Source organism: Caenorhabditis briggsae (genome assembly GCF_000004555.2).
Source record: "Caenorhabditis briggsae complete genome, chrV, whole genome shotgun sequence".
NCBI lineage: Eukaryota > Metazoa > Nematoda > Chromadorea > Rhabditida > Rhabditidae > Caenorhabditis > Caenorhabditis briggsae.
Window position 1 is genome coordinate 7,554,642 of NC_013488.2, and position 27,272 is coordinate 7,581,913.

The 27,272-nt window shown below is 36.9% G+C and overlaps 5 protein-coding genes across 5 annotated transcripts; 1 reads left to right on the top strand and 4 right to left on the bottom strand.

Annotated features, from left to right (window-relative positions):
• Positions 1-1,261: 1,261 nt before the first annotated feature.
• Positions 1,262-3,006, bottom strand: CBG06751 (the record flags this gene model as incomplete). The annotated part of the gene is made up of 9 exons (XM_002647601.1): positions 1,262-1,354; positions 1,400-1,510; positions 1,563-1,634; positions 1,686-2,252; positions 2,298-2,435; positions 2,480-2,533; positions 2,582-2,644; positions 2,691-2,859; positions 2,918-3,006. 9 exons carry the CDS (start codon positions 3,004-3,006, stop codon positions 1,262-1,264), a joined length of 1,356 nt encoding a protein of 451 aa, XP_002647647.1.
• A 726-nt stretch (positions 3,007-3,732) lies between these two features.
• CBG06752 lies at positions 3,733-6,214 on the bottom strand (the record flags this gene model as incomplete). Its single annotated transcript, XM_002647602.2, has 10 exons — positions 3,733-3,816; positions 3,865-3,975; positions 4,022-4,154; positions 4,203-4,363; positions 4,408-4,560; positions 4,608-4,688; positions 4,735-4,833; positions 4,880-5,303; positions 5,916-6,016; positions 6,074-6,214. The coding sequence occupies 10 exons, from the start codon at positions 6,212-6,214 to the stop codon at positions 3,733-3,735; spliced, it is 1,488 nt and encodes a 495-aa protein (XP_002647648.2).
• A 10,638-nt stretch (positions 6,215-16,852) lies between these two features.
• Positions 16,853-19,647, top strand: CBG06754 (the record flags this gene model as incomplete). The annotated part of the gene is made up of 9 exons (XM_002647603.1): positions 16,853-17,046; positions 17,697-17,811; positions 17,874-17,969; positions 18,161-18,400; positions 18,452-18,529; positions 18,578-18,679; positions 18,729-18,799; positions 19,308-19,443; positions 19,489-19,647. 9 exons carry the CDS (start codon positions 16,853-16,855, stop codon positions 19,645-19,647), a joined length of 1,191 nt encoding a protein of 396 aa, XP_002647649.1.
• Positions 19,648-20,654: 1,007 nt separating this feature from the next.
• On the bottom strand, positions 20,655-22,306 carry CBG06755 (the record flags this gene model as incomplete). The annotated part of the gene is made up of 7 exons (XM_045237288.1): positions 20,655-20,685; positions 20,739-20,902; positions 20,948-21,010; positions 21,521-21,634; positions 21,751-21,960; positions 22,006-22,131; positions 22,181-22,306. 7 exons carry the CDS (start codon positions 22,304-22,306, stop codon positions 20,655-20,657), a joined length of 834 nt encoding a protein of 277 aa, XP_045093303.1.
• Positions 22,307-24,657: 2,351 nt separating this feature from the next.
• CBG27376 lies at positions 24,658-25,804 on the bottom strand (the record flags this gene model as incomplete). Its single annotated transcript, XM_045237289.1, has 2 exons — positions 24,658-24,783; positions 25,184-25,804. 2 exons carry the CDS (start codon positions 25,802-25,804, stop codon positions 24,658-24,660), a joined length of 747 nt encoding a protein of 248 aa, XP_045098573.1.
• Positions 25,805-27,272: the final 1,468 nt, after the last annotated feature.

Sequence of the window (27,272 nt, forward strand, 5' to 3'; positions counted from 1 at the left end):
AAACGTTTGATGCAATAAGATAAAACTTGAGGCAACGAAATGAGAAAGTGCAAAGTTTTTTGATCGACGACGAGTTTTATGAGATGAAAAAACCTTAAAGGGGGACTCCGACCAAAAATTTTTTTGCATTAAAATGTGTTAAAATTTATTTGTTTTTCAAATATTATTGCAAAACAATTCAAAGAAAATCTGAAATCCCCGAAAAACGGCGTTGGAAAGGAAGAAAATTCAAAAAAAAGTGTCGCCGGAGGACGAGGATTTTCAGTGAGAAACCTAGGCCACAGCACCTGACAGCCTTTTTTTAAGTCGCCGACAGTGGTTTTTTACGTTTTTTACCTGCCGGACATGAAATTGAAAAAAAATCCAGAAAATTTGCCACGTAGGAATGGCGCCCGCTGCCGTGGCCTAGGTTTCTCACTGAAAATCCTCGTCCTCCGGCGGCACCTTTTTTTGAATTTTCTTCCTTTTCAACGGCGTTTTTCGGGAATTTCGGATTTTCTTTGGATTTTTTCGCAATAATATTCGGAAAATAGATAACTTTTAACACATTTTAATGCAATAAAAATTTTCGGTCGGAGTCCCCCTTTAATTCAAATTTGAAATAATATAACTTCCAGCTTTGAGGTCACACATCTCGGTTCCTGTGACAGATATCAAGAAGCAGTTAACTGACAAAACGTTCATTATGATATTAAAATCGTTTTGTCAGTTATCTACTTTTTGATATCTTTCACGGGAACCGAGATAAATTGGCTCAAAAGGCAAGTATAGGTGGTGTTCAATTTGAGCGTTTACTGTAATTCAACTTGACGAATGTGATACGAAAGAAAAGTTCTGAAAAAATGGATCTTGGGAATTTCTAATTTGAAGAGTGCCAGGATTTGCTGAAAACATTACGAAAACTAAGTTTTCAATTGACACATGGACCGCAATAAAAGAGCCATCCATCTTTTCATTTTTTTAAATGAATAATTTTTGAATGTCATTCTCGACCGTATACAACTTGTATATTGACAAGAATGGTTTTACAAATGGTTTTACAGTAGTTGATGAATTTTGCCATCTTTCACGACATACCGTAGATCCTTGATTTTGATTGGCATGCCTGATTTTCTGCTCTCGACATATTTTTATAACTCAATTGTAAAAAATACAAATTTATTATACAATTGAACTATTCTACATTTTGTGAGATGAGATGTACGAGAAAAATTAGTGACAGAAAAAAACAAACAAAGAGAAATTATGAACTAGTCGGTATCTATTTTTTGGTGGATCTTTTATAACGTCTTATCGGTTTTCCCATTTTCAGACGTCTTTGCTCAGCAGTGATCCTATTGAAGAAGCTCTTTACCTAGAATCAAAAAACATGATTGATAAAAACCTTTCAAAATCTTACCTGATAAAGCGAAATGTTGGTTCTCTCACTAATTTTTCTCTTCGAATGCCTATCCGGAGGACTCGTGGCTAGACGATTCGCTTCGAATTCCAGAATCATCGATGCCTCCGTCTGAAAAACAAACAAAATATGATTGAAATGTCTTGCGACACGGTGAATGAACCGTTATTCGCTGCCTGTATTTGGTACCTGGTCTAGGTCCCTTTTTAGATGGTCCTTTTGTGCCGGGGGCCGTCTGAAAAAAAAAAATCAAAAATTAACACATGAAGATTTTTGTAAAAGTAACCGGTTTAGAAGCTTCTGTTACTTTTTGCTTTCTCTTTGTAGCACGTGAAGGTTTTGATTTCGCTGGCGGATGTACCAGTATCATTGGATGATTCTGATGTGGGTCAACTGGGGGATTGGGAATTGGGAATTGAGAGAAAACGATTCCTGGACTCATGTATCCCATGAATGGCTGTGGTGGACCATGCATCCAAGACGGATGGACATGGGAAGGGGAAGGAACTGCATTGTGCACTGTTTCTGGGACTGCAGCTGGCAATGATAAGGATCGTGAAAGTTCGTGGTTTCTGGGAGGATTCCGATTTCCCATTTTTGACTGGTTCTGCTGGCTTTGCATCTGGTCAGAAGATTCCATAATTTGACAGCAAGATGCTACGAAAACCTTCGAAAAGTTTTCAAAGTGGGAGTGGAAGATCCAATTCTTCATATACGACTCAAAATCCTGATAGTCGGAAATGGGCTGCGAAAGTTCAGGATGTTGCTTTAAAATCGAACACCACACACTGGTGACATAAATAGCTAAAATCAATTGGTCAGCTTCGCCATGATTAGCCAATCCAATTTGTTCCTGAAATATTTGGATGATTGCCGAAGTGATTTAAATAGAACTCACAAAGCAAACTTGTAGTATTGAAGACAAACTTCTATAACATTTCATAGCATCTCTCCTGTCGAATTTTATTCGAGCCCAGTTAACACTTGAAATCATTGGAGAAATCGCCAGATACACCTCGTGGTAATGCATACCTCGCTGAAAATTACGTTAGTTAGTTTCCCGATCCCAAAACTACTCACAACATCAGCATCCGGTATTTTTTCTAATAAAATATCCAGGAAGGTTTCATGGCTCTGAAAATTGAGAAAGTCATAAATAACTCGGAACACCGTATCACCCACCAATCGCTGCTTCTGATCAACACGTCCATTGATGAAACTTGTAGCAATCCTGGTGATAATTTCCTGAAAAATCGCGGAGAGTTGCTCATCCGGGAAAGAATTAACTCACAGTAGGTGGCACTTTATCACGCTTCGGTTCAGATATCGTTTCGATAAAAGTGATTAAAGATGATGATATGAATAGTAGTAAACTTCGAATTTTCATAGCAGTCGAGACATGCCCATATTTTATTCGATTCCAAATTTCTAGTCTAGGTTGTGGGATGGTTGGGGGTCGTCTGAACAAAAGTGGTCGATTGAAAACTGTTGCTATTGAAAAGCGATTAAAAAACATACGATTCTTGTGTTGGCGTTCGTTGGCTGTCAATCTCTTTCGAAGGGGTTCCAGAGGAAGATGGACCTTCTTCTGATTCTGTTGACTCCATTTTGGTAACTTTGTCTGGAAACTTCTGGAAGAAGATTCAGTTTCACAAAAAAAAAACATTGAGAATTAATAGAAGTCTTGTTGATAAGATGATTAATTATCAGTTTCATTAAGTAATTACATCTCAAAGAATAAAAAAGTCCAGCTGATTCCGCCTAGGTTCGGGAGAAAACATGCTCATCTGACATGTCAACTTTAAACAAAGGAAAAAGGGGAAGAAACCGAGAATCGAAAGTGGCACACACGGCAATGGTTTTTCAAACTCAGAAGGCGAAACTGATAATGAACTGCACTTCTCTTTCTCTCAATTTTCCTTTTCTTGTTCTCTTCCACTCTCGTCTCACCGTATGATGGTGATGGTAACTGATAAAGTAGAAAAGAAAACGATCGTAATGGAGATTAATTTCCATTTCGGAACTCACAATCAAACAGGTTTTATTTCATGTGTGTTACTTGGTATCATATATTCGAAGAAGAAAAACATGGAAAAAGAAACAAGGGAGGCGGCGAGAAAGCGTGCTACGGTATCAGCTATCGAAAGCGGGAAAGCAATAAATGAGTTTTTCAAAAGATCATTAGAATGTACACATCGGGAAGAAAAGGATATGTGTCCTTGGAACACAGAAAAAGAAAAAGAAATTGAATCTCAGAGAAAATGGTACACGAGAAGAAGAACATGGTTATCAAAAATGATTGGTTTATTATCAGTGATAATTGGCTTCAAGGATCACGTCCTAGAAGTGCTGGCCCGTTGTTGTTTGCGGTTGTCATACTCTTCACGCCAACGCTTGTCTTCGAAATAAGCATAGATCTGAAAAAGGAGGATATAAAACTGTTGTCTGAGTTTCTGAATCTTCACCTGCTCTCCGGAACTTATTCCCGCCTCAGCAGCAATCAGCTCACACTCGTTACGGCTTGGCTTGCGATGACCTGCTTTCCAGAGTAAATCCAGTTTGTCTCTGTCGTGTTTCTGAAAAAATATAAGTTATCATTGAAAACCAGAAGCTAGGGATTACTGTAAGATCTCTCGCAATGAGCGCCTCGTCTTCATTATCACTGTCGTCTTCATCACTGTTCTGCTTAATCGACTTCAGCTTTTTCCAGACTTGGATAGTTTCTAAAGCCAAGGTTTCTTCGTCTTTGAGACCGCTGAAAAAAAACTCGATATCTTTAATTACAGCCAGATTTAAAACTAACCGATATCTGTTGTACTCGCGTCTGCGCCGTTTGTCGAAAAAGCCGTAAATTTGAAACGGCTGCAGTCTTGGCAAGGCTTTTGCCAGAAGAATGCATTCTTTAGCACTGACATGACGGTTACCAGCGTTCCAGTAGCGGCAGAGGATATGCCGTTCTTCGGCCTGAAAATAAATTGTTACATATTTCGATCGATTACTGTAGTCACCGTCATCTGGAATGGGGACGGTAATGGTGCAGGCATCTGCTGGTAGTAGTAAGATTTGAATGCTTCACGATATGACCAGAAGATGGCCGAGTAGAAGAGAGGCTCTTCGAGCAGATGGGAGGTCGTCGGGTAGATAATTTGTAGCTCGAAGTTCTAAAAAAATATATAATCAAATTTTTTCTTAAGATATTGGAACTTACTTGTTCATGCATTGCCATGCATCTTGCCATTGCAGCGATAGTGATTGACATCTCATGGGCCAGATGGGGAGGACTGATTGTCTGAAAAAGAAAAAATTATCCAGGAAACAGTTCAAGTGTTGAATACTTCAAGGGATGGAATTTGAGAATGAAGGTATTCCGAGTAGCGAAGTACGGACTTGGCATCGAAATCGTATGGAGCACCATCTACGAATTTCTCGTAGTTCTAAAAATTTTAAAATCTATCACTTATTTCTATTTCAAAAACCTACATGAAGCTTTCTAAGAATATGTTTCATGAAGTTGCTCGTGGGTTCGTCCACCGGAAGAACCTGAATTCCATTACGAAGACATTTATGCGTCAAGCTTTTCGGATTAGCACATGGCGAAGCGATACGATCCACTGCAATGCTTTCAGCCACGATTGGATCAACTCCTGTTTTATGGAGGTTGTTGAGAACCGAAGTTAGGGAATTGAAGAAAACCGGAGTGTCGTTGGACGTTGAAAGTCCTGGTTCCGGCTCTTCTGCTGGCATAAATGTGGAAGAGGTGGAGGTCATCGACGAACAAACTCCTAATAATGGATATAGAAACTCTTCGTAAATTGACAAAGGCGAATTGCTACTGGATGATGAGGTCCCTTCTCCAGCTTGCACGGCAACAGAGCCAACTGCTTGGAGAGCGGATGCTAGCTGTCTGGAATGAATTCTCATATTTACTCTATCACACCCTATCATGAAATTTTCCCCTCGGTCTATGGTCAGTTTTCCGAAAGATCTCCGAGTGTTCGTGTTATCATCATCACAAGAGCGTCTATGAAATATGAATGATATCTGCCCTCTCATTATCTCTAGACGTCCTCGAAACCCATCGAATGATTATGTGTCGCAATCATTTGTTACAGGTTTTACGGTATGTAATCAAAACTTTTACTTCTCATCATTTAGAAACTTTCGCCCCGATCTCTTTTCGTCGTCTCCGAACAAAACCTATCTTTTGTGGAATGGGTTCTGGTGAACCTTCCCCATTATCAGTTCTTCTTCTGTTTTCAATTCTTTCTTTTTTGATTATTTTCCCAACACAAAAAAAGATACACGACTACAATTGAAGAAAAAAAAATCAGTTTGACTTAGAATTGAGAACAGTTCGAATCTTCGTCTTCGTCTGTGTTGTGTATCATATGATTTTGATTCGGTTGTCGAGTCTCCTCTCCTCTCGAACCGAAATGATAAGAAACAAAAAACGCGACAGTTGTGTGTTGCTAATTCACAAACTTTATGAAGTTCAGGTTTGTTGTCTGAAACATACCTCACGACACTCTCTTGAATACAGCTGAGCGCCATGACTTTCCGAAGAAGTTCAGCTGAACTATGACACGGTTTGTTGTGAGACGCTGTCAACAAGTTACGCTGAAAATTCATCTCTGGATTATCAAGGATTTTCAGATAAATCTTTTTTAGTCTTACACAAAATTCTACAGTATTAGTCTCAGCGTCGGAAAGAGCGTTTGGTAATGCTACCATAGATGGATAGAAGAGGAGGAGAAGCTGGAAAGGAAAGAAGTTGATGAAGAATGAGAGTTCGCAGAAGAACAACACACGCCCCATGGGGGGCAACCGATGCGTTTATGGACGTATCAATATAAAGACAAAAACGGCAGAAAAAAAAAGAAAAAAAGAAAAATGATAGATATTGTGTGTGGAAGAAGAGACATTGTTGTAACAATGGAGAAGAAGTGATAAGGGTGATAAGCAGCACGATTGAAAAGAACCGCGGAACCCGGCGTGCGGAAAAATGAAAAAGATCGCCGGAGAAAAGAAGAAGAAGAGAAGGCGAGGAGTTCGTTGTGATTGATGAGCGTGTACCTGTTGTGTGTGTCCTCTAGGTTGAGTGTCTATTCTAATCACTATCTTTTTAACACCCTCCCTTTTGACCATCGATGTAGGTGAAACAAATGATAGCGGGATGTGTAACACATGGGTGTTCGGTACTTCAGGATAAGGCAATCATTGATGAACGTCTTTTATAAAAGATGAAATTTGTAGTCTGTTTGCAAAGTCTACAGTAATCTTGCTAAACTTATGATACATCCTGACAAAACAAAAACTTTAGAATGTTCCCCACAAAACACAGAGTAAACACATAGTCATGATGGCAAGAAGGAGAAAAATAAGAAACATGATGCTATATTTCCGAATTGGATCATACTATCATGATAACAAAAATATCAGCAGCAGGCAATAAGAGTGGAGAGGAGAATTGAGAAAAAAATGGAATGGGTGGGAAGAAAATTATTTTGCAAGAGGAAAGAGAGAGAGAGAGAGAGAGAGAGTTCAAAAAATAAATTGGAAAGTTTCCCAGAAAAAAAAGTCACATGGTGGGAAGGTGTGAAAAACAAATCTAAGGCTTTTAGATTAAAGGACCTCGAGTTCAAAAAGTTCATGTGCCTTTTGGGTAATTTTTGAATTTTTCTAGACTGCTAAAATGCGTCATTACATATGATTAGAGAATACAGCCTGCTTGCAGCGCCTCTGACGCTTCAAACAGCTGACTGGTGCGCCTTCGGCGTGACTTGACCTTATTTCTATTGGTGGTTCGTCTCTTCGCTCCTCACTCTTTTTTAAAGGATCGAGTATTACCACGAACAGTCTAATAGACCACTCAAGCCACAATCTTTGAACTTATATATCACGGTTTCTGTAAGAGATATCAAATCGTGGTCCACTGATAACATATTTATCATAATAGTAATAATATTTGGTCAGTCGACCACTGTTTTGCATCTCTTCACAGAAATCGAGATAATTGAGCTCAAATGTCGAGAAGTTGTCAGAGAGCATGAGTTCTTTGGTTAGCATTAAAAAAACTACAGTATTCGTGGTGAAAACTCTATTATACCAGATATTTGACTAGATAGGGATTCTACGAAAGGTTTATGAAAATTTAAAGTACCAAAAAACTGTAATACAAGGGTTCTCTGACAACTTTGAGCAAATTTTTCTTGTTTTCTATGCAAGATATCAAAAATGGGCCGATTTGTAAAATGTTTATCATATTATGGTTAACATTTTATCAGTTGATAACTTTTCCATATAACAAGTAGTGATTTTCAAAAGTTTTAATTTTGGGAAAAATATTCAAAAAGTGTTAATATTTCTGGTATATTTGTTGAAAAAACACGTTGCTCCCAAAAACTTAACGGTCCATCTTTTGGGAGATTCAAAAGATTCACGTGGCTCACAAAAATTTTTGAAATTTCAGTACTTTGATGTGAAAATTAAAACTTTTGAAATTCACTACTTGTTATATCTTCGACAAAAACCGAGATAAATTAGCTCAAAGTTAAAAGTTAGGGTGGGTCTTCTAGTACAGTATCCCGGAATATCAAGAGTTGAAGGCATACTGTACACACTGAAAAGGCTCTGCTCTTCCAGCTAAAATTACAAAATCTACCCCTGCAGGGACATGTCTTCGTTATACTATAGATCCATTACAGTAAAGACGTTTCACACTAAATTCTTGACAACTAATCAGTGTAATACTGTAAGGACGAAAGTCAGTGGAAACTTTAAATTTTTTGGGCTGATTGGAAAGAGAACAATGCGGGGTCAATGTGTTTCCAATACAAACGCTTCCTCCTCTGGACATCCAACACCTGCAATAATAAAAAAAAAGCACACCACCACCCGCAACAGCAGCAGCAGTCAAATCGTCTAAACATAAACTGAAAAACGAGAGAAAGGAGAGCAGTTCGTTGTCACATTCTCAATACACATTCACTTATGTTTTTTTGTACATGTTTCTCTATTCTTTCCCGTCCCCGCGCTCCTCCACGGAATTGTTATCAAAAAAGAAAAAAGAAAAGAAAACGCTTGGTGTCTCGAAAAAGAAACATCACATACAACACTCAAAGAATAGAGGAGGAAGGTGATACATATTTCTTATTTTTCTTTTTTTCCATTCTTTTCCTGCCAAAAAGCATCATCATTTTCATCAGTCACAAAAAACACCCGCATGGGACAGATGGGATGGGGACGGATGTGCAATGATAACGGAATTGGATAGAAAAGATAGAGAATCGCTCGGAGAAATATGAATTGATGATAGAGGGAAAAAAGAACTTTGAGCTCAACACATCGGAATGGCACAATTGAGAAAAAATGAGGTGGCACAAAATGTGTAAAATTGGAAGCGTTGGAACAGGAGAGATGACACTTGAGAAATATCAAAAAGAGATGGATTCTTGTAATCTGACCTATGTTATCTGATCTGATTTTTCTAAATCAGTTTTTTTTTTGAGAAAAAGGGAACACAGACAGAATGGACAAGGTTGACCAATGAAGGACGGACAGCTGTTTCTGTTTTTAGAGTGTTGTCTACATACATATATTTGAACAAATCTCGAAGAGGTCAAGGCAAAAGAGAACGCAAAGTTTTGAAAAGCTCAACGCCTGGCTGATGTGGGAAAGAATAATTTGTCGACGTCATCAATTATAAAACTTCGAAGGAAATCTGAGAACGTGAGTGAGGATGTAGGGAGAAAAAATATTCCCATTGAGATTATATTGTTAGGTTGATGAGATTTTTCAGATGAGGTTTCTATATTTTTGAATCTTTCTACAGTTTTTTTGAAGCTTTCAAGAACTTTCTAGAGTTTTAAATAGCTTCCTGGAGCAATGTGGAGCCACCAACGTCTTCTGAAAGCTCGTGGGATACTGGATATTCGAAATGCTAAGAATCCGAAATCTTCAAGAAACTTCTAAAGCCTCCTAGGGACTTCTAAAGCCTTTTAGAGCATCCTTAATCATTTTGAAGCTACTGAGGTCTTCGGAAGACTTGTGAAGCTTTAGAAGCTTTTTGAAGTTTGTGACCCCTTTTGAATTCGAGCTTTGTGGATCTTCTCAAAGACTTTTAGAAGCTTCAGACGTTCCTGACGGTTTCTAAGACTTTCCAAAACTGTACAAACCCTTCATTTTCCAGGAACCAAAAAGTTGGAAATGACTACGACAAGTTTTACGAAGATAACCTGTGAGCTGAACCTTAACATCCAGCTGAGAAAGATGATCGTTTTTAGAAAACAAGGAGAGTACGGTAACCCAAACCAGGAATCAAAGTCTAAAACTCTCATAGTATTTGAAATCGTCGCGAAACTACCATAACCATATTCTGCGAATTCGTAGGCTGGCCTATTCTTAAAAGTTATTTATGCACTTATTAATTACTAGTATTAAGCAAAAGACTGAAATAAAATCTCAACTCTTCTACGAACTGCTCTCGTCACACTCGAAAAATGGGGCGGAGCTTTTAAAACGAAAAACGTCTTCTTCTCTCCTTTTGTTGCTACGGGAATTGTCTCGTTAACAACGACGTCTTCTTCTTCTTCTTCTTCTGAATGTCTATTTTGGCTCCGTTTCCATTCCAATTCATTTCACTCGTATATACATATAATCATAGTAATCAAAACATTAGAGGTAGCAGCAGCACATAACATGCAATAACGGGAGACAACAAGAAATGGCATTCTCAAAAATTGACAAACCAGAAAACTAAGAGAATAAAAAGAGGAGGACAACAAAATATGTCATATTTCCTTGATTTATAGGAAGAGACATGAAAATGAACAAATTTCCGGTGCGAGGTAACGGAAAACGGGGAAAAGGTTTGGAGAAGAAAAAGCAATAAGAGATTGAAAAAAAACCTGCAAAAATCTTTTTTGTTGGTTAATAAAGGTACTTTGTTTCGGATTTTTGATAGATGGAAACCGAAAAAAAGATGATGGGGCGAAAATTATGAAGGGGATCTCCAATTGTTAGGACTGTTAGATTTGGTATTCGAAGATTTTGGGGATTTCTAATGCACGGAGATCGTGCAAAAAGCAGGTCCATGAATAAAGGGATTTGGTGGGATTAAGAAAAATAGGAACGGAAAAAAAAACGGAAAGGAGTGCACGACTACTGAAGAACGACTGATCAAATCGAGATTAAATATATTATTGGAGGTTTCGGCAAAGTCAAAACTGAATTATTCTTTGTTAAAATGGAGCTTTCCAAAAGTACTCAAAAATCATTGTCCGATAAAACATTGGCCTAGTTCATACAGGAAGGTGAGTGAATGAAAAATAATAGAAAGAGTTAGAGCTTGAAAGTTCAAGTTGAGCCAAGCGATCGGCCGTATGACTTTTTTTTTCCTAATAATCTGGAACATGTGTACAAGAAGAGTATTAGACAATGTCTGGATGGAATGACGGATATAATGAGATGCACCTCGTGTAAATATGATTGAAATGTAAATATGATATAAGCTAAAATGGGCCAAAAATTCGGGGGGTACAATGATTCGGGGGTACAAGGGGGTACAACTGATTTAGGGGTACAAAATTGATGATTCGGGGGTACAAAATTCGTGGGTACAAAAATTCGGGGGTACAACGATTCGGGGGTACAATCTACCAATGATTCTGGTGTACAACTTATTTCATTTAGGGGTACAACGTTTGTGATTCGGGGGTACCATTTTTTTTGACGAAGTTTCTGAATTCCTGAATTTCAGAGCTTGAAAATCTCTGAATTTTTAGAATTTCAGAACTTTGGAATTTTAGTATTTAGGAATCTGAAAATTTCGGAACTTCAGAATCTGAGAATCTCAGAATTTCAGAACTTCAGAATCTTAATATTTCTGAATTTTCAATAATTACGGCAGAAATTTTCTTCATTGTAATTCTTAGAATTCCAGAATTCGGAATCTGAGAACTTTGGAACTTCAGAATCTGAGAATTTCCAAATTTAAGAGTCTCAGAATTTCAGAACTTTGAAATCAAAAAATTTCAGAACTTCAGAATCTCAGAATTTCAGAACTTTGGAACTTCAGTATATCGGTATCTGAGAATTTCGAACGACAGAAATTTTTCACTTCTCATTGTCACATTGTTCTTTTTGACAATAAGCTAAACTTGACAAATTTTACAAACTCAGTTTTTAATGCTTAATTTAAGTTCAAAACCCAGCCGATACTTTTCTCAATGCCAATTTTTCTCATTTCCTTGTTTTTTTCAATTCTATTTCAATTCCCTTTGTTTCTCAATATTCCTTCGTCTTTTTTCCAATTTTTCTCAATTTTCCAATTTTTCTCAATTTTCCTCAATTTTCGCGGTAATTCAAATTTGTCTCCTTTGTAAACAATTTTCTATATCATTGATTGAAGGAAACAATCACAATTTAGCTATTTCCCACAAAATTCGAAAATCCCAAAAATTCACCCAAAGTGAGCTATTTTCTATCGAAAATTGTTCGAACAGGCCATAAAACATTTCAAAAATTGGGAATTAATTTTTTTCGATAAATTACCACGAAAATTTGAGCAAAAATGATGAAAAACGAAGGAAAACGGAGAAAATCCCAAAAATAAAATTTGCGAGCGATGACGTCATCAGCCATGGCCGTGGCCGAGCTGCGGGGTTTTCTCTTCCATGGAAAAATTTCGCGAAATTGAGATCTTTTCGCAATTCCCATTTTTCTCCGTTTTCCTTCGTTTTTCATTATTTTTGCTCACATTTTGCGGCAATTTATTGAAAACAAATAAATTTTAAAGTTTTTGTAAGGTTTTATTGCCAGTTCGAACGATTTTCGAAAAAAATAGCTCATTTTGGGCCAATTTTTGGGATTTTTGAAATTTTGTGGGAAAATCACTGAATTGTGATTGTTTCCTTCAATCAAGGATCTAGAAAATCATTTAAAAATGAGAAAAATTTGAATTATCGCGAAAATTGAGGAAAATTAAGAAAAATTGGGAAAAACGGAAAATTGGGAAAAAACGAAGGAATATTGAGAAACAAAAGGAAATGAAAAAGAATTGAGAAATAAAATTGAGAAAAATTGGAAGTGAGGAAAGTATCGACTGGCATTAAAATCCGTTTGTAAAATTTGTTAAAATCATTTCACAGTTCTCCATTGTCTTTCTTGAAATATTGAGATTCTGAAGTCCTGAAGTTTTGAAGTTCCGAAGTTCTGAGATTTTGAAGTTTTAGCATTCTCAGATTCTGAAGATCCGAAATTCTCTGATTCTCAGATTCTGAAGTTACCGAATTCTCAGGTTGCGAATTCTACAATTCCAAAGTTCTGAAATTCTAAGAATTCTGAATTTCTGAAATTCTGAGATTTCGAAGTTCTGAAATTCTGAGATTCTGAATTTCCCAAATTTTCAGATTCTCAGACTTTGAAGTTCCGAAATTTTCAGATTCCGAAATACTGGAATTACAAAGTTCTGAAAATCTAAGAATTCTGAGATTTTCAAGCTCTGAAATTCAGGAATTCAGAAACTTCGTCAAAAAAAATTGTACCCCCGAATCACAAACGTTGTACCCCTAAATGAAATAAGTTGTACACCAGAATCATTGGTAGATTGTACCCCCGAATCGTTGTACCCCCGAATTTTTGTACCCACGAATTTTGTACCCCCGAATCACCAATTTTGTACCCCTAAATCAGTTGTACCCCCTTGTACCCCCGAATCATTGTACCCCCCGAATTTTTTGCCGCTAAAATGAGATGCTTGGAATCTCAGATAAACTAGATTAAGGAACGAATTTAGAATAAGTGCGAACCGCAGTACTTTAGATTACATAAACGACGTACCTGGTTTCCGATTCACACAAATTATCCAGGAGACGATGATTTGACAAGCTGAAATGGAAAAACATAATCTTGAAAATCTAGAAGAGGTATACGAGTTTAGAAAGGCCGAATTCTAATAAAATGTGCCATACATATCAAGAGAAAATGAATGTCGTATACTGGCATATGAAGATCTCAAAATCACGGTGACAGGAGAAGGAGAAGTATAATGAGGAGGTTGATAAAGGGTTGAGCGAATCAGAAAACAGCCAGGAACAACATAGGAAATTAAGAAGGAGTAAAAGAGCAAAGTGGCACATGCAACACCGGGGAATTCAGAAGAGATGGATGTCTGAATCAGAATGTCTAGTACTTTTGAAAGTGCACTTTTAGCACTAGAAGATTCGACAGGTTATAAGATGATTACAAGAATCAAAATTGAGATAACATCTGACTCGTGAAATTTCAAAGTTCAGACCTATCTCCGGGTCCCCTAGACCTTCTGACTTCACCCCTGTTCTTCCACTGATCACAACGCGTCTATTCTCATAAAAAAGAAACAAAAAACATCAAGAGAGCAGGTGGCAGGCGGTGTGAAATGAATAACACAGAAAAGAACAAAAACTTTTTTCTCTATTCGCTTTTATTTTTGCTCCATCTCTCTCATCTATCTACCCTTTTCAAAAAAAAAACATATGAGTTCTTGTTTTGATTGCTGAGAGAAAGAGTTTTCAGAGTTCAGAATTCCACTCGGACACAGGAAAAAAGTATTCAAGGATTATGTGGTTAGATGTTGGTGTTTTTCAGAGAGCAGAAAATACGGAAAAGAAAACACAAAGGAGAATTATATTGGTGTGGAGAGGAGAATCGCAAGTTTCTAGAAAAAGGGGACACTTCCGCCGACGACACACCCAGAGATTATCTATTTCAGGAGGTTGGCGGCGTCCCAAGATTAATGATAATATGTTTGAAGGGGATTTGTTTTTCCTTTCTCTTTTTCAGATTAGCAACTAAAGAGTTTACGTTTCTTTTTCTTTGCCTAGTGTAGACGGAGAGTCGGTGTATTATGGATGTTCTGACGAGGGAATTCAGTCATGTGAATTAGGAAAAAAAATACTTTTGGGGACATGAAGATGGGAGTTTGAAGTATCGCTATTTGAAATGGAGCTACAGCATCCGAGTGTTTTTTTTTTGAAATAAAAATGAACAACCTAACAATTTTCTGTCTTTCAATTTCACACCAAAACGTTATACCGGAAATGCTCTAACAGAAGGCCACCCTATACGTGCACTTTAAGGCTAATTATCTTGAATATGAGGAAAGACATCAAAAATTCGTCAACTGATAAAATATTGATAATATAAGAAGGAGCGATTTTCAAAATTTTCAATTTTCATCCCAAATCACTTCGATTTCCAAAATTTCTGTGAAGTTTCAGTAATTTCGCATTTTCTTTGCGGAGCGAAAAAATGTTCGAATTTACATAAAAAACGATAAAGCCTTTTCGAGTAGTATTTCCTGTACTTGCAATAGAATTTTTTCGATACGCAAATATATATTTATTCGGTGATAAAAAAGAACACTTGATGCACAGAAATTGAAGGCTTCGAATTCTGTGAATCACGTGAATTTCCAAAATCCCAGAACTCGAACCGTTCGAGTTCTGTGAAAAATCCCAGAAATTGCAACGTTCAACTTCTGTGAATCACGTAAAATTTCCAAATTCCCAGAATTCGAAGCCTTCAATTTCTGTGCATCACGTAACTTTTCGCAAAATTGAAAATCAACAGAAATAATGTATTAAAACCATATTTTTCATGATTGCGTTGAAATAAAGTATTTCTGGACAAAAACACATCGATTATGACATTTATCAGTAGTTTAGTATTTTCTGTGACGAATTACAGAAAATTGGACCATTTTTGTTTATTCCTTCGAGAATTAAAAATTTTGAAAATCGCTATTTCTTATATTATGACAAACAACATTTTATCAGCGGGAGGCCCGTTTATTACAGGTTTGACTGTTGCTCTTTTTTACACCAAAACGTTTTATAATGGTATTATCTTGAACTACACTCATGCCACAAACAAAACCATCAACCAGATTCTGTCTGAAAAATTGTATTAAATCCAAAATCTAAGGATCAAAGTTTTTCTATATTTTGCTCTGTTTTGATCACAAAAAAATCTTGTTTGGCTGGTTGAAAATTTTTTTAATTTGTAGTCGTAAAATTGTTTTCCCTAAAACAGAAGAATCGCAAAAAAACAATTCGAAAGGATTTGTAGAAACACGAGGCATTTGAACACAAGAATCAAAGAATTATCAGAGAAATGTGGCAACGGAGCAACAAAACAATCCCAAAAATTTGTATATAATTTCAAAATTACAAAAAACGATCAAGATGTTCAGGAAAAAAAAGTATCTTAAAACCATTATAATAATTTTCATTTCGCAGAATTTTTAAAAATGGAACCCGAGTATATGAATTTTGGAGTTCAAAACCAATCAGTAAACTTGGATATTTCTCTCTGATCTCGATTCCAGATAATGCCGAATTTATATCGTATTCATGTTCTGTATATTTAAAGTGTATTCAAAGTGTACTGTAAATATTCAAATGGAATAAAAACTTTTTTTCATTTTGATGATTTTATACACTGCGTCACATAATTATAAGTTCATTTAAATTTTGAATTTTTTCGAAAACTGAATATGGACTGAACAGGATATGATTGAAGCAAATACTAATTCGGATTGTCAATTAATGAATACCATTTGAGACTGCTACCATTTCTTAAATTTGGCAAAATTGAAAAAATCGGAAAAATGGTCCGAAAAAACGTCACATAAGTATAAGTTCACTTGAAACAATGAAAGATAACTCAAAACACAGATTCTAAAATTTTATGAAACTATAAAATATAGTGAAAAGGGCTCATAATAATTTTGTTTATGGGAGAAATTTAGCTGTACCTATAATCATACTTGAGCCACATCCGTTTTTAGCCAGCTTACACTGGAAATGAACTTTTTCGTTGATAACTGTTCAGAAAACAGTGCTGACTCTAAATTTTTGTTTTTCACAGAATCATTGCCAATTGTTTCACACAGTTAACTGTCAAAAAACATGAGGCTGATTTGAAAACCGAGAGAAATGTCTCATTTTAGCACAATTTCACAGGTATGTTCCGAGTGGTACTGTGTCTTCGTGAAAAATGTGTCTTGTGAAAAATGGCAGGCATAATATGCATAAAGTTTCACTCTGATAGATTCACTTTGAGGGAAAATAATCTGTCAAAAACTATACTTACCAACCTTCGAGAAGGTACCGTATATCTCTCCGGAACGGATTTTTTGAAAAATCAGGTCAACTACAAAAACAGAAGTTAAAACTTTTCAAATATGCTGAGAAATTTTAAGATTGATGAAATGAGTTCTAAATAATATTTGGGACCTTGGAATTCGGTCATTTTTTCGCGAAAAATAATAATTTTCTAGGCCAATCGTACGTCTAGAACGCAACTGTGAAATAATCTAACTATTGTATCGGTAAATTCTAAACTTGAAAATTGTGATTAAAGGAAGAAAAATCAGAATGCGTGACTCCTTCCTCACAAAACAACTCCGTAAACATGACTCCTCATAGCCCATTTTTAACGCTTGAGTGTGAGATGGTCCAAAAAGTTGCTGATTCCGTGAACTCAAGATCTAGATTTTTATGGTTTTATGTATGTTCCCTAATGAAAACTTGTGCACTTTCCTTTTATGCTAGTCAGCTCAATCATATGTCTGCCGAGGAAGACACAGTACCACTCGGAACATACCTGTGAAATTGTGCTAAAATGAGACATTTCTCTCGGTTTTCAAATCAGCCTCATGTTTTTTGACAGTTAACTGTGTGAAACAATTGGCAATGATTCTGTGAAAAACAAAAATTTAGAGTCAGCACTGTTTTCTGAACAGTTATCAACGAAAAAGTTCATTTCCAGTGTAAGCTGGCCAAAAACGGATGTGACTCAAGTATGATTATAGGTACAGCTAAATTTCTCCCATAAACAAAATTATTATGAGCCCTTTTCACTATATTTTATAGTTTCATAAAATTTTAGAATCTGTGTTTTGAGTTATCTTTCATTGTTTCAAGTGAACTTATACTTATGTGACGTTTTTTCGGACCATTTTTCCGATTTTTTCAATTTTGCCAAATTTAAGAAATGGTAGCAGTCTCAAATGGTATTCATTAATTGACAATCCGAATTAGTATTTGCTTCAATCATATCCTGTTCAGTCCATATTCACAGTTTTCGAAAAAATTCAAAATTTAAAGTGAACTTATAATTATGTGACGCAGTGTATTCTTCTTGTCTTATGATAAAAAATGGTTTCAGAGTAGAAATTTGCATAATCGAATCTTTTTTTTATTAGGGTCATAAAATAAAATCGAGCCTGAACATTTAAATTTTGTTTCAATTCCAATTCTTCAATTCCACTCGACGAAGTTGTTCTTCATGGATGGTCACGACCATCCGCCATGGGAAGAAGACGAACACTGCTTAGTATCCAAGCTGACCAATTTCACGATTCTGGACGGGTGAGTAATATACCAATAAGTTCTGAAAAATAACTTTTTGGACTAATTTAAACGATTTCCAGGAATTCCATCCATCATCAGTTTTCCCTGCTAAAGTCCTCACTTTTGCCGGATTCGAACAGTTCCTAGAAGATAGCTGGAATTCGAGCCAAGAAGCGGTAAGTTCCACGTACATACCGTAAAACCTCTATTAGAAGGACTGTTTTAATAGGCCCTTTAATACAAGCGTCCTCCGAGAGGGGTTGGAAAAATAGAAGATTCCTTCCGGAGGTACCTAGGAACAATAGAAGGACCGGTCCTTCTACTGCATGTTTTACAATAATTTCTCGAACTGGCTATTGTTTTCTAGACAAAAATGCTGGAAATTCATATCGATATCCCTCAAGAAGATCCTGGACTTGAGCGAAGTTGTCAATGGTTTCCGAAAGGATCGCTACTAAAAATAGTTCATGCTGGAAATCCCCTTCCATCCTCTCTCTGCCAACATCAAACCGATCTTCTAACTAATCCTGGGTGTCGCAATCATACATTATCAGTTCAACCGGATTTTGTTTGGAACCAGAACAATGGTCAAAGCTCCAGCAAACATGTGAGTTGTCCCGATTTGCCTAACTCGTCTAAAATTTTAAATTTTGTTTAGGGAAATCGAAAAGGACTACAAACCAATATTCCACTCAATGCTCGTTCTCCAACGAAAAACCTGTCAAACTTTTCAACTGTAAGCTCCGCTAATTTTGCACCGATTCTAAATATCTCTTATTTCTAGGAAAATGGAGTAACACCGCCAAACAATGGTATTCCTGATGTTTCAGAGCATGACGAATCTTACTATGAAATTCTTCCACATCTGAAAACCACTCTTCTAGAGGTACCTACTATTTGAATTCATCTTTTGATATCCTAATTCCGACTTTTAGTGCGTAAGACAAGATTCTGACGATCACAAGCTTCCACGTATCTATGGAGACCTGAAGAAGTACCTTTCAAAGTTCGTTAACATCGAAGTTGACATTTATGCGACACGCAGAGTAGCCATCAATCGGATGGCTACCGAAAATCAAAGATAAAACGGGATTGGAGTTGGATAAGCGACTCATAAATTTTCTTTTGGGAAATTTAAAAAGGAGCTATCAAATGAGATTCAAGCACACGAACAAGAAAATTTTCGAGGGACTTAATTGGGATTTCACAAGCTTTGATGCTCGATTCCCTGTGTTTTCTGGCGGGAAGACTATTTTCGACAAATGGGATTGAAGAAAATTATTATAATGGTTTTAAGATACTTTTTTTTTCCTGAACATCTTGATCGTTTTTTGTAATTTTGAAATTATATACAAATTTTTGGGATCGTTTTGTTGCTCCGTTGCCACATTTCTCTGATAATTCTTTGATTCTTGTGTTCAAATGCCTCGTGTTTCTACAAATCCTTTCGAATTGTTTTTTTGCGATTCTTCTGTTTTAGGGAAAACAATTTAAAAAAAAGGGAAATATTAAAGGGGCCCTTCTAATACAGGTTTTACGGTATCCAACTCAATGTATAACAAAAAAAGTTGTTTTTTTCTCATTCAGGTGGCCCGGAACCTTGCTATCGAAAATAACCCGTCTGCTGGTCTGAAAATTCCACGAGTTCCAGTAAGTCGGTTGAGAAAATTCAATTAAAAGCATCATGAATTTCAGAAATGCGTTCATGACTACTTGAATCAGTTTCTTTCGGAAAGGAAAGGAAACATCATGGATTTCGACAAGAAATTTTTGTCGGACCTATTCCGAGGTGTGACGTCGAAGCATAGCATTTATAATCACTTGAAAAAGCAAGGGATGAAACAAGGAAGTTGAGTTAAGTAAGTTTAGAAAATATATAAGCGATTAGAATATGCTTTTGTTTGGTTTTCAGAATAGATCCCGATTTTAAAGAAACCTTTTCATCCTTGAGCGAAAGTTCTGGATTGTAATAAGCGGACCCCTCGATATCAAACGGCTTCACCACCATTTCGGGAATCTGAAAAATAATACGTAGAAGCTGTATTTGAAGGGCCCCCACACTCTCAAATTTGAACTAATTTTTCTTGGCTCTTATGCAGAAATCGAAGTGTGTAAGCTGACAAAACACTTCTGATATTATGATAAACATATTATCAGTTGACAAATTTTTATACCTTTGACAGGAACCAAGATAAAATGGCTCAGAAGTTCGAGTGTCCTTCTATTATCGGTTTATTCGTTAGTCAGTAAATTTTTGAAAAATATAGATTACCGTTCCCATACGAGGGCTTCTCGAAGTACTGCTGGTTGCGCTTTTAGTTTTCGGACTTGGAGTTGCCTCTTCTGATGTTGATTGTCGAGTTTTCTTTGCTGGAGGTTGTCCGTCGTTTGTCATTTTGAGTTAGTAGATGGCTTGAGATTTCTTAAAACTAAAATATTGATTTTATTTGTTAAAAAAACGAAAAACTTGAAACGATAAAAATCGAGATCAATGCCAAGAAAAATCCCAAGCGGAAGAGCATAGGAAAAAATCTTGCAGATCGTAACTTTTTTGATCTACTCAATTATCTTAATAATTTTTTTGAGTGCCGCAAGTCTAGAAAAAAAGGATCGACTGAAAAATTCGATAAATCTTAAGAAGATTTGTAAGATTTCTATAGGATTAGGCTATGCTTGAGAGCTCGTCTCTTTTTTTCTGCATTCTTGAACTTGAAAAACGAGAGAGATTTATTATAAAAGGATATTCATCGTGGCTAACGTTGAGAAGTAGGAAATGAGGAGAATGAGAGGAAGGACATGTAAATATAGAAGACAGCATTTGAATTCAGGAAGTTAATATTTCTTCTCGTTCTCGCATAGCTTCATTCTTCCACAGCTGACTCGGGATCTATACTGAAAACCAAACAAAAACATATTCTAATCGCTTATATATTTTCTAAACTTACTTAACCCAACTTTCTTGTTTCATCCCTTGCCTTTTCAAGTGATTATAAATGCTATGTTTCGACGTCACACCTCGGAATAGGTCCGACAAAAATTTCTTGTCGAAATCCATGATGTTTCCTTTCCTTTCCGAAAGAAACTGATTCAAGTAGTCATGAACGTATTTCTGAAATTCATGATGCTTTTAATTGAATCTTCTCAACCGACTTACTGGAACTCGTGGAATTTTCAGACCAGCAGACAAGTTATTTTCGATAGCAAGGTTCCGGGCCACCTGAATGAGAAAAAAAAAACTTTTTTTGTTATACATTGAGTTGGATACCGTAAAACCTGTATTAGAAGGGCCCCTTTAATAGAAAGGCCCCTCTAATATAAGGGCCCTCCGAGAGGGGCTCGGAAAAATAGATGGTCCCCCTGTAATAGAAGGGCCCCCGTAATAGAAGGACCCTTTGTGAAGAAGGACCCCCTTCAAAATGTGTTTTAAGATCAGAAAATTTCTGTTCTTTTTCAGTGGAAAATATTTCGGGAACTCCACAATTTAATAGAGGTTTGTTGAAACTCTATTTTTCGATGAAAATCTTGCTAAATTTTGGTGAAATCGGCAGATTTGCGTGAATTCGTCGAGTTTTTCTATGCTAAATTTCGGAAAAAAAACTGGCTGGAAGAATAGAAGAGCCCCCTCTAATTGAAGGGCCCCTGTAATAGAAGGGCCCTCCGGAGGTACCTTGGAACAATGGAAGGGCCGGCCCTTCTAATACAGGTTTTACGGTATATTAAAACTCACATTGTCGACAGTTTCTGCAATACTGGGAAGTTGGGTAAGCTTGTCGTACGCTTCCAAGAACAAACCATAGCACACTTGTCCAAAAACCGTAACCCATGCGCTTTGCTCTTCTCGCTGAAATTTGTTTTCTATTTACCGTAATCCCTATAAGCCCACCCGAGCTCAAAGTTGAAATTTTTTGGTGGGCTTCCATCGGAGGAAAACACCATGAAATTTTTGAAAAAGCTCACTGTTCGAAGCGTAAGATCACAGGCTTGAGCAAGAGCACTCAGCGTCGCCAGAAATTTCTCATCGTCAACATCGGTCCGACAAATCGACACCACACTTTTTCTGGATTCATCAAAAAGCTTTTTGACGAAAGCCAAATCGATCAATTTGTATTTCATCCACTCTCCCTGTCCCACTATGGCGTCGATGCGATTTTCGGAAACCGGAGGATTCTGAATATTCTTGGTTAATGTCAAAGGAAGCCACTAATAACTCACTTTTGGAGCAACCGCATTTTGAAGCATCTTTTTGAAGATATCACCAAAGTAGACATGCCTCCCATTGTAGGAAAACATACCAGATATGGTAACCAAGAGATGAGTTTGCAAGAAGCGGAACCTTTCCTAGAATTCATTAGAAAAATAAGTAGGTACATTTTCTACACCGTCTCACTTTATCACATCCTCTCAACAGTGTTGAGGATCCCAGTCTATGACGAACCCTCATGTAGACTTTTCTGTGAATTTCATCTCGTTCGGCTTTTGGAATCTGGCAAAACCACGGCTCGAATGGATTCATGTTCGGATTAGAGATTCCAGAAAATTCACTAGAAATTAATCGAAATTAGAAGAATATTGAAATTGAGAAACATAAGTAGATTTCGTGTTAATATAAGACGGTTGAAATTTGAAGAATTTTTTTCGCATGTATAGAAACATCTCGAATTGATGATTTCATGTACCATGTAGCCTTTATTTCAGTTTCTCCAGATATCTGAATTTTCTGTACAAAAATTATGAATATTCCAGAAATTAGTCAAAGTTATAGAAAATGTTTATTTGATGTATCTGAAAATGATCTTGAACGAAAAAATAGGTGGACAAATTGAAATTGGACAGTGTAGTAGTAGTATTATCAAATCCAGGTGACAACCAATCTTTCTGCACTTTAAACTCTTTGTTGCTCTGTGCCTTCTTTTCTTCTACAGGTACAGAATCGGTTTGTCTCCCGATTTTGTACTTTTTTAAAGGAAAAGTGGTCACGCCAAAATCAAGTATTATTTGAATTGTGCCACGAGGTACAAAATCGGTAGGCAAGCCGATTCTGTACCTAGTGAAACAATTCAAATTTTATCTGATTTCACGTGTCTTTTTGTGGATTTTGAAACATTACTCATGAAATCCGATTTTGAACCAATTTTTTGATCGACACTAACTTTCTACAATACGCTTATTTGGGTGAAAGTGATATCTGAAATTTTGGATATTTTGAGACTGCTATCCAATATCCAATCCGCTAGCCAACAGTCAATCCGATGTCCACAATAAGTACCATCAAAAGATGAGAAAGAATTCGGGTCGGGTATATATACTTACTGTTAACGTCGGATTAGCCTCAAAATATCCAAAATTTCAGATATCACTCTCACCCAAATAAGCGTATTGTGGAAAGTTAGTGTCGATCAAAAAATTGGTTCAAAATCGGATTTCATGAGTAATGTTTCAAAATCCACAAAAAGACACGTGAAATCAGAGAAAATTTGAATGGTTTCACTAGGTACAGAATCGGTTTGCCTACCGATTTTGTACCTCGTGGCACAATTCAAATAATACTCGATTTTGGCTTGACCACTTTTTCCTTTAAAAAAGTACAAAATCGGGAGACAAACCGATTCTGTACCTGTAGAATAAAAGAAGGTACAGAGCATCAAGAAGTTCAAAATGCAGGAAGATTGGTTGTCCCCCGGATTTGATAATACTACTACACTGTCCAATTTCGATTTGTCCACCTATTTTTTTGTTCAAGATTATTTTCAGATCCATCAAATAAACATTTTCTATAACTTTGACTAATTTCTGGAATATTCATACAGAAAATTTCTGAATAATAAAAAGGCAAGACGAAACTGGACGAAATCTGTCGAAAAGACAAACTTTTCGAAAAACTTTTGTTTTTTCCATTAACTCTGTTCTTTTTGTACATAAAATTTGAGAAATTCCGGTTTTCAGAAATGAGAAAAATATTCTTCAAATTTCTACCGTCTTATATGAATACAAAAATGCAAAAAAAAAAACATTTTTGTTTTGAAATTTTGAATCGATAGGCAAATAATTCGGAGGGTACAAACATGTTGGTGTCATTGGGATACGAACCGATGTATAGGTACAAAATACCTGAGAAAATTGGATCCCCCGGATTGTGAGTTTTGTACCTCTAAATCACTTCATATCCAATTGTACCCCCAAAGTTTATCATCCGTAATATGAGCCGAATCGATTAAATCAATTTCACAAAATTGGGAAAAAGAAATGAGAACTATTATGATGAATCCGCAAGATAGAGTATTTTGGAGCTAAATAAAAAGTTATTCAGATCTCGATCAGTTGTAATATCCGTTTTGCTTGATTTGCAATATACCCTAAGCCGACTGACTTCCGCTGAAAATCTCCGTCAGTGCCCATGAGTAATTGCTCCGCGCTGCGCCCATAAGAAAAAAAAATTAGAATGAAAAACACGAGTGCTAGAAACATTGGAAGACAATCGACTAGATGAATACACAAAAATCTTAATTTAGAAATTCCTGTAAAATTTCTCTCGAGGCAGTGATGATTAAATGAGTACGATAGAAACAAAAAGAAACACACACACATGTTTTTAGTGGAGAGACTGGAGAAGAACTGGGGGGCAAAAACGAGAACAAACATTGCGATTTGAATTCGTTCCTCAGGGAGACACGAGCGGGCGGAGCCGTTAATGGGTGTGTGTGTCTCGTGAGTTTTTAAAAAATGCTTAGAAGATGTGACACAAAAAGACTGCGACATTTGAAAGATACTAGAGAAATTATGAATTTATGAGAATGTTTTTGAAGGACAGGTAGGATAATGTCATGGGAGGGTTGAAAAGAAATGAGGGGCGGTAACAGTTATGGGTTATTCAGACAACGAAGACTCGACAGAGGTTACTGGATTGGAGGCTGGCTTGTGATCTGGCGATGATTCATTGACAGAAGATGATTCCTGGGTTGTTGAAAATCTTGGTTCGGCTGGATCGGCAATCTGAAAATTTCACCACTATGGTTTTATGTATGTGAAGATAGTGTTTTTGTTTGAAAATTTGATATTTCACATCGCAATCTCATTCTCTAACTGAACAGGGTTCCAAAAGGTTTGGTCAGAAATCATGCCCCAGCGAACTTCAGTTTGGGGCTTTTTCATTTTTTCGTTGGGCTGAGTATCAAACGTACAACGTGAAGCGGAGTAGATTGAGAATACACAGGTCCACGTCCACTTTAAAATTATTAAATTTGGTCTGGCCTAAAAATAATATAGGGGCGTAATTTCTGATTAGGCCTACAAATTAGAACCCTGTGCAACTCGTAAGTTATTTCGGGTTTCAGTGGATTCTTAACATACTCAGAAAGCAAAAAACTTTGGAACCAAATCCCTCATCACTAACCTTAGCTGTTTTTTCGGGAATCGGCCATGCGAATACATCATAATAATGTTTCTTCATGTAATCGTTGAAGTTATACCAATACACCTCATTGAGCCAACTCTCCTCATAAGGTCCTTGTCTTTTCTGCTTTGTCTCAACGGCCTTTCGTTTATTAGGTTCTCTGCGACGATAACGTCGAGCTTCTGGAACAAATCCCTCAGTTCTTAGAATTTGTCGCTTTGCAATAGGAGCAGGAACATCCGTATCATCCTCCAGCAGCGCTTGCAAGAGTGATTTTGGCTTGGGTAATGGGAGTGGTCTCGTTGGAGTTGTGTTAGGATTGTTCTTCGAAGACAGAATTTCAGCTAGTGTGGGATGAGGTGATTCCGGAGGATTGGATGATGCCGGACTCAGTGGGAAAATAGTAGAACTGCTCGGAGGTTGGTCAACAGAAGTGAAGTATCCCGAATCGTCCGATGTTGAATTGAGCGAGGAATCAAGGGAAACCGTGGTGATTCGGTAGTTCGAATGTGCTAGTCTCCGGGACGGCAATATGTTCTTGTCACATTCGGCAGGTCTTTTAGGAGTCATGAGCGAGTTTACAAAATTCCAACCTTCATAGTAGCCTGAAGAGTCGTCCATCTGAAAATACTAAAACATTTTTACGAATTTTGGGTTGAAAGGGAAAAGGTCGAATCGAAAAAGTAAAATCTCTTAATAAAGAGACAAGTAACTGAACATCTGTTTGGACATCAGTGAAAATCTTCAAATGAAGAGAGTGGATAAGTTTTTGACAGCTGCAATCCTTCTCACTTTTTATAGACACATTTTTAGGAACACATACACCAAAAAAGTGAAAGAAAGTACTCGAATGAGAGAGAAAGGGGCGGAGTAATAGCGACAGACAACCCATGATCACAGACATGGTAGACGAGGGAATGATGTCGGTGAAATGGTGACAAAGAGAGCGGCGAGAATGGGTTTTGAATGTTAGTAGCCGAGATGGAAAACGAGAGCAAAAGTGGAGATTCTATTTGATTGTTTCGTAATAGAAGAGAAAATTTGAAAAAGGTTATTTACGGAGATTGGAAGTCTCAAAGATCAATAATATGATATGGATGTTTTGAAGCTTTAATTACGTATAAGACATATATTCTTGAATAGATATCATGCTGGTATGCAAAAGTCGAAGCTGTGAGGGAGAACATCTGGTTGCCATGGCCGAAAGTCCCACAGCGACAGCTACCGTAACCCAAAAATAGTTTTAGTTTCCGGATTTATTTTCTCTATTTTTGTGCGTTTTCAGTCAGTCTTCTCACTTTAAAATGTTTTATTTTTCGACTTGTTTGAGGAAAATAACTGAAAAACTTTCTAAAAGCAGTTAAAATCAAGATGAAAACTACGGGAAATGAACATACCGTAAAACCTGTAATAGAAGGGCCCTCTACCTTTCAACTTTAAGTCAACACGGAATTGCCCGCGGTAACCTCCGGAAAACGCGCTTTGTCGCACACCTCGAATTCGAGGACTTGGCACCGTGCCAAATCATCATTTTTTTGAATTGAAAATCCCAAATTCCAAGCCAAAATTCAGCCGCGTCGCGCGGCGCAACGCGCCTAAGAGCACTGAGAATTCAAATTTGCATGTACCCTGTTGCAACCCCGTGAGTCAATTTATCTCGGACCCTGTAAAAGATTTGAAAAAATTGCCAACTGATAAATTCTTCATCATAATATCACAAACGTTTCATCAGTTGACACATTTCTGATGTTTCTCATGCGAACCAAGATAATTGAGCTCAAACTTGAAAGAGTGGGGGCTCCTTTTATCACAGGATTTGCGGTATGTTTAGGTTACGGTAGTTGTCATTAAGAGATCTTAGGCCCCCATGTTTTCTCTTCTACAGCTCCAATGTTTTGTACCAGAATGACAACTAGAGCATATTTTCACAGATCCATGAGCTCTTATGAGGAGAAGCACATGATCTTATCTTTGTATAAAAACTTGTAAAATGGATCATGTGTTCACGAATCTCAAGTAGGTCTATGCTTCAATAATCATAAATTTTGATACACCATAAAACCAAGAGGTGAATAGTGCAACTGGTACC